This window comes from Armigeres subalbatus, chromosome 3 (genome assembly GCF_024139115.2).
Source record: "Armigeres subalbatus isolate Guangzhou_Male chromosome 3, GZ_Asu_2, whole genome shotgun sequence".
NCBI classification, from domain to species: domain Eukaryota; kingdom Metazoa; phylum Arthropoda; class Insecta; order Diptera; family Culicidae; genus Armigeres; species Armigeres subalbatus.
The window spans coordinates 20,826,347-20,838,410 of record NC_085141.1 but is presented as its reverse complement, the minus strand read 5'-3'; the positions used below and the strand labels follow the sequence as shown (position 1 = coordinate 20,838,410).

The 12,064-nt window shown below is 39.3% G+C and overlaps 1 protein-coding gene and 2 long non-coding RNA genes across 3 annotated transcripts; all 3 read left to right on the top strand.

Annotated features, from left to right (window-relative positions):
- The first annotated feature begins 2,279 nt into the window (after positions 1 to 2,279).
- Positions 2,280 to 3,014, top strand: LOC134220001 (uncharacterized). Its single transcript, XR_009981737.1, has 3 exons — positions 2,280 to 2,619; positions 2,679 to 2,757; positions 2,921 to 3,014. It is a non-coding gene; the product is annotated as an uncharacterized LOC134220001 (long non-coding RNA).
- A 634-nt stretch (positions 3,015 to 3,648) lies between these two features.
- LOC134221181 (uncharacterized) lies at positions 3,649 to 4,521 on the top strand. Its single transcript, XR_009982245.1, has 3 exons — positions 3,649 to 3,780; positions 3,856 to 4,015; positions 4,095 to 4,521. It is a non-coding gene; the product is annotated as an uncharacterized LOC134221181 (long non-coding RNA).
- A 5,639-nt stretch (positions 4,522 to 10,160) lies between these two features.
- LOC134227039 (zinc finger HIT domain-containing protein 2) lies at positions 10,161 to 11,530 on the top strand. The gene is made up of 2 exons (XM_062708240.1): positions 10,161 to 10,318; positions 10,383 to 11,530. The coding sequence occupies exons 1-2, from the start codon at positions 10,293 to 10,295 to the stop codon at positions 11,470 to 11,472; spliced, it is 1,116 nt and encodes a 371-aa protein (XP_062564224.1). The 5' UTR covers positions 10,161 to 10,292; the 3' UTR covers positions 11,473 to 11,530.
- Positions 11,531 to 12,064: the final 534 nt, after the last annotated feature.

Sequence of the window (12,064 nt, the reverse complement as noted above, 5' to 3'; positions counted from 1 at the left end):
GGTAAAAAAAAAGTAAAATCAGAGCTGACTGCAGGGGTGAGATTCAAGAGCTGAGCAGAATGGATCAAACAAAGGGAGAAGGCGGAGCACTGAAGCCCTACCCCGACATGTGCGACATCTGGATTTGCTTCAGGGCAACTTCACCAGTGAAATGAAAATGAAAAAAAAAATAGACAACGTACAATTTTCTAGCGAAACATAACAGATCGGCTGATAACTTAACCGGAAATTGAAAATATAACCACATAGAACAGACGTTGAAGCTGCACTCGCCATGGGGTCTGTTCAAATATTACGTAACGCGAAAAACGTTGTTTTTAAGAACCCCCCACCTCCTCGTAACAATCTGTAACAAAATTTAAAACTACCTCCACCCCTACGCGTAACGCGTAACAAAAACATTTTTTTTAAATCTTGTTTTTGGTAGAATTTGAACCACGATAAAATGAATTATTATTTTTTGTGTATTTTATGCTATTTTGAAGACAATAACTATTCTTCAGGGTGGCCACTGAAACTCGATTTTCAAATTCCCGGTTTTTTCCCGCTTTTCCCGGTATTTTTTGTCAAATTTTCCCGGTTTTAATTTTACTTAAATTATCAATTAACTAATTTGAACAAAGATTTAACCCGAGGACAATCTTCGTTTCCGACCAAAATAATGATTCAGTTTTCTAAAAAAGATTTATACACATTTTAGGCAATCAAAACATTCGATTCGTAATTATTCAATTTTACTTTTTTAATTTCTAGAATTAATGTCTAGAAAGTAAATCTTGGATTTTTTTTATTGAAAACTTTGAAAGTTCCCATTCAATATTAGTATATTGAAAAGCTCTAAGCTATGGAACCTATTCATTATTCCCCGTGTAACAAATTAGAAAATTATCTTAGAGTATCCTTTTCACCATCATAACATTCTATTATATTAGGTTAGTTGTGGAAAAATATACTAAACTATGATGAGTTCGGTGGTCTAGTGACTAACGCTTCGCCTTATAAGCAGGAGGTCGTAGGTTCAATTTCCTCCCGTGGCACCTATGACAGGTCATGGAGTTCTCTGCATCTTTCTTAAATAGGTGTCCAACTAGCCATCCTAGCCAACGTGGCTAGGACAGATCTCTTCTATTGGAGAGTGCATTGCTTTCATCTAAGAGATTAGTCCCAAATCAATATCTGTGGTAACGGATGAAAGTAATGCTACTCTCATACAATAGTCTTGGCTTGTACCACTTTCGAATTTGTGCGAATTGCTCAATGCTAATGCTAGTTGTGAAAAAATACTAAATTAAAGATATTTTACTCTTTAGAATATTACAGACATATTCACGAAGTATTAAAAAATTACCATTTTCAATGATTTGTAGAATTTTCAAATATATTTCCAAACAACTCTTGAACATGTGTTAACATATATATTATTTACCATATTCATTTTTTTCTCGAATTCTGTGCAATTGGATATTACAAATAACAGAAGTACATACAAAGGCAAACTTGGACATTAAAAGAATAACTTAAAGATGAAAACATTCATTTGAAAAAATGAATATTTCGGTATTCGATTCTATGCTTTTATGTTGGTAGTGCGCACCACAATGTCTTAAAATATTTATGATATATGGTAAATTACTCATATTTTTGCCCAAGTTTTTTTTTTAACAGATTTAATTAATCACAAATCGTTTAGGTCCTATACTAAAGGATATCCCTCAACCCCATAACTGAGGATATCATACAACAAATGTACGCATACGTACAAAATATCGCAAGTCAGTCAAAAAGCCGATTACTTGAAATTGGAATCAAAATGATCTAGAGGCAAATGGATCTGAAAAAAAACTATTTATTTTTTATACCTCACACATTATATACTAAAATCAAATAACTCAGTTAGAATGCGATTGAACAATAAAAATTAAAGAGTAAATCTTTCCATTTATATCAGCTTCATTAAAAACTTTGAAGAATTTTTAATGTAAGTTGTCAAAAATTTATTTTTTCCCGGTTCATGTTCTGAATTCCCGGTTTTTCCCGCTTTTTTTCCCGGTGACTTCAATTTCCCGTCTTTTTCCCGCTTTTCCCGTTTTTCCCGGTTCGGTGGCCACCCTGATTCTTTGAAAAATTTAAATATTTTTTTCTCAATTATTACGCGTAACAATTTCTCGAAGGACCTCACCCCCCAAGACTCCGATGCAAACCAGCACCATTAACAGGTAACGGAAGCCTTCCCGGATAAAACACCCGAATAGAAATAAATGGTACGCCGAATGGTTGATATTATTGGCATTCCATTCCTCTTGTAATCATTTTAACCTGTATGATACTTGTACAATTATATGATTGACAGAAATAAAACCACGATCATATATAATAATTTGCAGATTATACATGTTATAATGAGGATTACCTGATATCATATTATTGTATACGTATCTCACCATAAATAATTTAGATATTCACCAACACAGAAATGAAGTTGTTTCTTTTTCAGTGTGATAGTGACAATCGCATCGGCAACAGATCCAACCGCCATTCAAGTTTTTTTTTCGAAGTCAATGGCGATGTGCATTGTGTTTGTGTGAAAGAAAACCTAAAATTAAACGGATTATAATGCATGTAAGTATAAACTATATTATACAAACCATGAATAATATATATTTATTGTTTATTTCCAGAAATATCAACCTCATACCGGGAAACAGTACGCCATTGCGCAAGCGGATGTGGTTGAGCAGCGAAAAAACGCTTGCGAAGGTGAGAATAGTTTATGATGGGCTTAATAACCATTTTATATAAAAATCAGCGCTGGCGTTCTAATTATTCCATGGGCATGCTTATCAAGAAAACGGGCCATGAAAAATGCACATCCAGGACTGATTTCAAGCTGTTAATTATTGTTTTCTTTGATTTCTTGCAGGAACATGCAGCACCATCGATATCTGCGAATAGGCACTGATGATAATAACATAATTGCAATATAATATAAGATGGTAAATAATTATATAAGATGGTAAATAAAATATAAATAAAACTTGTTTGATGATCATTTATTTATTATAAACTGAGAAAACACCTTCCTAACTATCATATCCAGTATCGTAGTTCGTAGAATAACATTATACCACAGAGAACAGACATGGAGGCTCGAACAAAATTTCTTGCAAAACATGTGTAAACAAACACACCGAACCTCAACGCCATCGACGTCGACATTGCAACTCACAATCTCATTTTGACAACACGATGGCGCTGCTATGCTCCTGCGTGCGTAACGACACTAGCGCACAGTGGCATTTTTTGATGACGCTAGCGCTGATTATGCTCGGGATAACGGCGACATTCCAAAGTTATTCAAAATGAACAGTAAAAATTTATCACAACATGGTGAGTGCAGCTTCAACGTCTGTTCTCTGTGCTATATTGCCAGTCAAGTTTTGTTTATAGTCTCGTCGACTTTACTCTCACGGTTGGTCAGGGTAGGTAAATGTTGGCAATGTCAGATTTGTTTGTTTATCTCATGAAGGAAGGCAACTACATTTCGAAGGAGTGTTGTTTCATTGGTGGCAAACACTTGATAAATATTAGTGCTGTCCAATGAGCAGCTCGAAGTAGCTCGAAGTTGTTCCTGTCACGCTCATGCCCGTTTGTTGACAAAAAAGAATGAGCAGGACGGGAACAACTTCGAGCTACTTCGAGCTGCTCATTGGACAGCATTATTATCGAATTTGTCTAGTTGGTATTTGGTTCTCGTTTGTGCATAGTGGACACACGAAAACAGTAAGTGTTGTGCATTTTCTATAGCGTCAGCATCACAGTTTTCGCATAAACATGTTGATCGTATTTTCATTTTAGCTAGCCAGTAGGCAGAATAATCGTGTCCAGCAAGAAGGCGATTCAGAGTGCGCGTTTCGGAGTTTGTGAGCTGTGTTCCGGAATACCAGGGTTTTAGCGGGATCGTGTTCTGATGTTGGAAAAATTTGCGGCCTTTTCCTTCCACGGCGGCGTATTCAAGGTACCATTGTTGTGCATTCTCGTCTTCCAAGCGGAGAAAATAGTTCTCCACGTCATGAATAAACATTTCGGTATTGCAGATGTATTGCTCGTCTAGACCGGATTTTGCCAGCTGATCAGCGGTTTCGTTTCCCACGACTCCGGTGTGTCCAGGAATCCACTGCAAGATAGTGTGTGAATCTGCGGCCATATTAAGCAACCTTTCAATAATGTCATCACGGTATCGCTGATTGATGTTCGACTTGATAAATTCCAATCCAGATTTGGAGTCTGTCATAATGACTGCATTGTGAATATCGTTGCGCAATACGTACTGGAGAGCTACATAAATTGCCCACAGTTCTGCAGACATGATGCACATGTAATTGTCTAACTTCAGACTCAAACGGAAGTTCGTTACTGCATCGAATACCCCGATACCGCAGGATTCCAAATTCCTGGAAGCATCAGTGTATATGATTCTCTTTCCAGCATATTTTCCATGTAATAATGAAAGTGTTAGCTGTTTCAAAACTTTGTCGTTGATCGTTTTCTTTTTACAATGACCGTCCGGTAACTCAGTTACAATCTGCACTTCCTCCCAGAGATTTTAGCTGATGACGGATGATGTTGCTGCTTGCAGAATCACGATATGTTCTAGGGCTACTTGCATGATAAAAGGTAATTTATTTTTTTTCCGGTGTCAAATCTTGTTCTGCGATGGAATCTAGTTGAATTTTTACAGCGGAGTTTCTATGGTAGTGTTTCGCCAACTGTTTACCGGCGTTTCTCAGGCGCCGGAATTCTAATGGGCGTTGAGCTGCTAATGCGTATAGCGTATTTATCGGTGTTGTTTTCGTGCACCCGGTAACTCTCCGGAGACACTGATTATTTAGAACGTCGATTTTTCCTAAATTGGATTTACAAGCAGAACCGTATATGGTGGAACCGTAATCTACACAGCTTCTGAAAAGGGCGGTATAAGCCATTCCTAATGTCTGCGGATGTGCGCCATACTTTATGCCGCTGATTACCTTAATCATGTTTTGTCTTTCTGTCAGTCTTTGAACTAAATCCCTTATATGTGCACCATATTGAAGAGATCTGTCCAAAATCAATCCTAGGTACTTGTGTGTCCGAACGGTTTCTAGTTTTATATTTCCAATGTGGATGTTTAACTCCTTCGTGCTGTTGATAAAACACATCGCCTTCGTTTTTTGCTGGTTCACCGTTAGATTGAGTTCCTCCGCCGTGTGTTTAAACTTTTCCAAAAAAACCTCTGCTCTGGCCACTACTTGGTCTCTAGTGCCGCCTTCGATTATCATCGCAAAATCGTCAGCGTACTGAACGAGTACGACCCCTTCAACCTTTATCTCGTGAAGAACCGTAGTGTACACATTAAATAATGTAGGGGAACACACATCTCCTTGTGGCAAGCCTTGGCTAACAAACCTAGTAAGCGTTTCGCCATTGACTTGAAGTTGAATCTTCCTGTTTTTTTTTTAAAGTTACAAACCAGCTAACGATTTCTGGTGGTATGCTTAGCTTGAAGAGTATTTCTTCCAATTTATCCACTTTGACGCAGTTGAAAGCGTTTGAAAGGTCAACGAATACAACAGCTGCGACTCGATTTCGGCTTTTAATTTGAGCTATCTTGTTTGTGACAACTTCTAAGCATGTTATGGTTGACATCTGTTTCCTGAAGCCGAAAGACATGTCGGGTAAAATGCCTTTTTGTTCAATGACATCTTCCAATTGTTGAAGAACCGCTGCATTCAAGATTTTTAGTCCACAGTTGATCAATGAAATCGGTCGAGTACCCTCAACCGTTTCAGGATTTTTACCCGGTTTTGGAATGGCAATAACTTTTATGGTTTTTAGGTCGGTTGGTATTCGATTTGTTCTCCAAATCATGTTTAAGTCTCGGATTACGTTGTCTCTAACCGTTGCGTTGAGTATACCTAGCATTTGATAAGATATACCGTCGGGTCCTGGAGCCGATAGCCGAACTTTTCCCTTGGTTTTCTTTGCTATTATACTTTGCCAAAACTCCACTGTGAGTACATCGTAATTCGCTGTACGAGCAGGAGTATCGTCCTGCTAGGGCTCTGAAGGAAATATTTTTGGAGGAATTCGTTTGCCAAATTGATGTCAGCGTGGACCAAAACGTTCTGGACCTTCCTTTTCCCTCCTGTAAGTCTTCTTAATTGTTCCCACACAATGGAAGCCGGTGTTTGTGGGTCTATGCTAGAAATAAAATCCTGGAATTTTGCCTTCGACGACTCTTTCTTCATTTTGATGAATACGGCCGCCTTCCTTTTGTAGTCCAAAAGCGCCTCGATACTTCCGGTTGTGTTGAACAGTCGCCTAGCCGCTCTCTTGTCTTCCCACGCCTGTTCGACTTCAGCAGTACACCAGAACTTGGGTGAATGCAAGGGGTGTCTCACATAGATTAAATTTAATTTATCTGCTGAAATCAACAAAGCAACCGAAGCGACTTTATTTCGATGTAAATCGAGATAATTAAAAGTACATTTGCTGATTTTAGCAACGCACCGAATGAACCATCTGTCAAATCAAATGGTGACAGTGATAGTGAACACATAGGAAAACATCCATTGATAACAACTAGCAAGAATTTCCTTCCTCGTATGAAAAAAGCAAATCAATGGATTTATTTCACCTTCTTGGTAAAATACATTCCTGCAAATATATTACACAAAAGTGCTGTAATACTTATATGGATGATTATGACGATGCATCCGTCCATTGGGAAGAAGTGAAGTTGATAGGCCAAGATTATTACATCAATTTAGCAAAAATATGACTCTAGTTTGAGTGGATTTAAGCCCCAAACGCAATACAACGGAACGGTGACGGAAACGGAAAATCTGACAGAAAATATATGGGCTAACTGTCAAATTTGCCGTTTCCGTCAGCGTTCCGTTGTATTGCGTTTGGGGCTTTACTCTCGGATTGACTTGTACTATTTCCGTGGCTTTTTATTACCGGTACGTCCTGCAACAAAAGTTTTAAACTATTAACAATGCGGCCATTCATTTTAAACAGAGATTTTGCATTCTCGCTCAATAGAAGCTCTGGTGACCGTGTTTTGATCAGCCTTCCAAACTATTAAGTTTCGTGCTCAGTGATTGAGCAGGGAGCAATATACTTTTCTGCTTCACGGAAGGAGATACTGCAATTTATATATGAAGTAAATGACAATGAATCTAAAACCCCAGACAGAGAACTAAAGTTGTGCGAGTAGGTGCCTATAGTAGGAGTCCGAAGGTGGACAATATATCCTTGGGTGCGATGGACACGATTATGCATATAGAAGTCGTTCGAATTTACGCAACTCAAAGGTCAAAAAAGGGTTGCATCAGCATCACCACATGTTCAAAACATGTTTCTGCCAATTTTCCATGTAAATCATCTTGTCAAAGGATGGTTGAGAATTCTGAAATAAGAAAATCTATTATTAAATTTTATACAAAACAATTGTAAAATCAGAAATCATGCTCAAGTTTCTTTGTTGATGGAAAAATAAACAATCTACTCGATGTCATTGGCAACGTTCAAAATCCACGCTTGCTTGGACAAAAATTACAGTTCAGTGTCTTATAGGATGTGTTGCAAAAATGAGCAAACAGTGTCTATCAATAGCATTCGCTTTAAATCGACTTTATCTCGATTGAAATTTGCTGCGATTGTTAACAGTGAGACACCCCTTGGGTGAATGCTTGTTCTTTTGTTTAGCTCCTTTAAGAATCTTTTTCGTCGCCCTTTGCAGATCAACAATGGTTGCTACCGTATCACCTCTAATGTTTTTCATTCCATCAAAGACTTTTCGTTTATTAACAAAAAAGCTGCGTTTGCCTGCTCTTGGTTAGCTGGACCACAGTTTCTAAGGCCAAGTGATGACTGCCTACTCCATAATCTAGAACATCCATCTTCGTGTCGAGTAACAAGGATGATGACACAAGCAGCAGATCGATAGCCGAGGGGGTCTTATTGACTTCAACTGGGATAAAGGTAGGTTGGCCGTTATTCATTATTACAAAGTTTCCGTCATTCACCAGATCAAATAATATCGCACCCTTTCCATCCTGATGCAAAGGATCCCACGAATAGTGGTGTGCATTGAAGTCGCCACCTATTATAACTTTCTTGAACCCAACAGTTTTTTGCAGAATCTCTTTCATCTCACTCTCAAAATCCGAAACTGAAATATTCGGCGCTATATACATCGAAACGACCAAAATATCTTCTGCAATAATATGACGACCTGTCACCTGTATTTTTGGAAAAACGGGTAACTCAACGGTTCTGGACTTTATTTTCCTTTTCATCACTACTCCTGCACCTCCATATCCGTCACTTCTGGAATTCAAGAAAGTGAAATACCCTGGTATTTTATATTTGGTTTGTTCAAGCTCTACTCTACTCCAGCACTCCGATATAAGCGCTATATCATAGTCTTCCTTAACTAACACTCGTGTAAGTTCTTCCTTGTGTTTCTCAAGACTTTGGATATTAATTTGGAAAAATCTGATTGATGTGTCTGACATTGACTTACGTTTTACATGGTTCCTTCTCATCCCTGCGTTTGCTCCTGCTACGTGATCTTTCTTTGCGCTTCTTCTCGTCGTTGGTGATTTGATGGACGGCGCCCAATGCTTTGGACGTGCGTTCCATTATGCTGCCACTCGTACTTGCTTCTGCGCTAAGTTGATCATTAATTTCTTGTGCACGTTGTTCGGTCATTTTTTGAGCCCATCGTTCATAATCTGTGACACGGAATTTGTTGAAAAGTGCGATTCCATTGTTCGTTGGTTCACCAGATGACTTCTTCCGCTTGTCCGCGAACACTTCAACCTGATCCGCGACGCGATGACTATATCTTCAATCGGTCGTTTCGTCCTTTGTGGTTTGTGTTTGTATCCAGGTTTGGCTGAGTAATCACCGGAAGCCATTTCCGAGTATGACTGTGGAAGAGTTGGGAAATCCTCTTCGTTCGTTAGAATATCATACCGATTCTGAGTGAAGTTGGGGTGTTGCTCCTTGGCCTCCAGGTAGGTTAATGTTGTTCGTGCCATAATAGTTTTAATGTTCCGTTGCCGGATTCTTTCCGGACAGTCCATGTCCGTGGTTCGATGTTCCGACTTGCAGTAGAAGCATCTCTTTGGTTTCTGGCAATCCCCTGTTTCCGAATCTTCGTGCATTGCGGCACAGTTGGAGCACCGTTGTTTTGATCTGCAGTTTTCCGTGCGGTGGTTGTACCTCAGACAGTTGTTGCAAAGTACCGGTCGGTTGACAAAAGGACGGACGGTGTTAATGCAGCAAAACATGCGCACGACTCGTGGGAGCTGACTTGCCCGAAAAATAATTCCGATCCTGTTCGTTGGAATTTTCCTCTCTCCTTCATAGCGATGCAATCTGTTGATGCTGATGATTGGGCACGTACTGACGATACTCTCACGGATGTCTTCCATGTCCATATCGATCGGGACTCCTGCTACTACCCCGGATACCGAAACAAAGCCTCTTGGTATGTATGCCTTGAAATTCATTCCTTTCAGCGACGGATCTTTTTGCAACTGATTAGCCGCTTGGTGTGTTTTCATGAATACGATGAGTTTGTATTTTCCGAGTGCACGTATGTTGGATACGTTTTGCCGATATGCGTCCGATTTTGTCATCAGTTGTCCAAAAGATAGTTTATTTATCGCGATCGTTCCATCCTTGTTATCTAGCAGCTGTACGATAATCCAATACGGCGCAGTAATATCTGTTTTTTCGTATTCGTACACTTGGTACGGCCTTCCGCCGTCCGGCGGCTTCCCCATTTTGCCAATCAGCTCCTCACTTCACACTTTGGTAGTTTTCGTATTCAAAACAATGAAATAACAAATTGTTCTTGTGTTACTTCGTTACGAATATAGTTTTTGCAACAATTTGGTTTTTTTTAATCCTTTTTTCACCGGGAAAAAGATTTTTTTTTCTTCACACTACGAGAAAAAAATGGCGACACTTTGGATGTTTCACCGCGAATGTGTATGTTTACTTCGCAAATAACACCCCTGATGCAAATAGTGAGCACGGTGAGCACGTTCGGTAAAAAAGTGACATTTTTAACTCACTTTGCTCTCTTTCCTTTTTTGCTCATTTTGTTTTGATTATTATCCTTATTATTATCAATAATTCATACAAAAAAGCCGCATATACAAAAAAGTGATAGTGTAACGTGATTTTTTTGGTTTATTAAATTAAATTCAAAAGTTTGTTGGTCTACCGAAATGGACAAAGAAGATATTTGCCAAATGTAAGTACCTCAACATCACTTACTGAAATAAAATACCTTTAATTTGTCTCTCCATCTACATTAGATGCAACACCACCGTATCTAAATACAATTGCCCCCGGTGTAACATTCTGTACTGCTCGTTACCATGCTACAAATCTGAACAGCATCTCCAGTGTTCGGAAAGCTTTTATCGGGAAAATGTTATCCAAGAAATTGCTCTCGTTCGGAATGATCAGGAATCTGCTGAATCGTCCAAAGCGATGATAGACATTCTGGGACGACTGGACGAGACAGCTGGGCTACAATTTAACGAAGATGAAGAGAGCGATAATAACGAGGAAGTTGATTCTGACGATGGAGAAAATATTCGGAGTTTGGCTGAGAGGCTTGGGGTTATTAATTTGGATAATGCGGATGCAGTTTGGCAACAACTAACTGATGAAGAACGAAATGAGTTTCAGAACATGCTGGAAAGCGGGGACATCAGCCAGATTATGCCAATAGTAGAGCCTTGGTGGGAACGGCCATATCAGGTAGAACTGATACAATCAGCAAGTGGAAACAAACTGTCTGCTGGAGAAAGAAATCTCATAGAGAAGTGTCCGCCAATCAAAAAGAGCATCAAAGGTTTCAAAGAGATTTGTAGTAAAGAACCTTCCCCGTTGATGAAATACAATGTGGCTAACGTTTTGGCTGCCTACGCTCTTACTTTCCGTTATTTTAACGGAGACTTCAAGGAATGCACCAGAGAGGCGGTCAATTGTTTGGTTTCGATTTGCGGAAACTTAAAACATAACACTGTTTACGATTCCGAAAAGTTAGCCGTTGCGTCGGTATGTAGCGAATGCCAGCAGGAACAGCTTCCGGTCGATAATGAAACAAGCATACTATTAGCGCAAGATGTAAAGCAGCTCTTTGGTGGTCCAAGTAATTGCGGAGATAAGTACCGGAAACACTTTGTTATGACTGCTCTTTCAGATGTTCATCATTTGCTAGGATTGGTCAGAAAGGCAGACAAACGCCCGAACGAATTTGAAAAGGCTACCAGAGGAGAATTCAGCAAAAAATTTAGCGACGAAATTGGTGATTTAATTTATATTGAAAGCGATAGGCTTAAAAGTTGTAGCAAAAAGATTGACTTTATGCTTTCATACGCTAAGGACTACTTGTAGTTAACTGGTTGTAACCGTTGTAACTGGTTGTAAATAAATTATATAGCTTTGACAACAATTGCACACATGTTATTATTTTATTTTATTTTTTTTTTTGAGATTTTTAATTTGTGGATTTTACCTAAATTCATGAACCGCAGCGATTGTCGCCGTCAAAGCCGATAAAAGAAAAACAACGACAACAAACAACGTTCTACGCATAATTGTCCCATGTACATAGGAAATCCCAGCAAACATGGGACAAATATGCGTATGACGGCAGTATAGTTGCAGCAAGCGGGGTCACACTCAAGGCAGGAACGAGTGTCCGGCGAAAAGAACTAAATGCGCGGTTTGCGGAAAACTCGGACATTGGGCAAAACGGCGCTATCACGCCAGAGACTATGCAGTAAAGCGAGGCATCAGTCATAATAGGCAGGGCCCTGCGGCAGAAGAACCGAAATCTAAACGTGTACCTACGAGCAATAATTGAGAAATCAGCGAGAGAGCAAGAAGGGTACATTTTCTTCGCAATGGGACGGAACGTTTTTACTTCAACGATGCTAACATTATTACTCGAGACGTATGGGAACAACTAAAAGAGGCGGGGGTA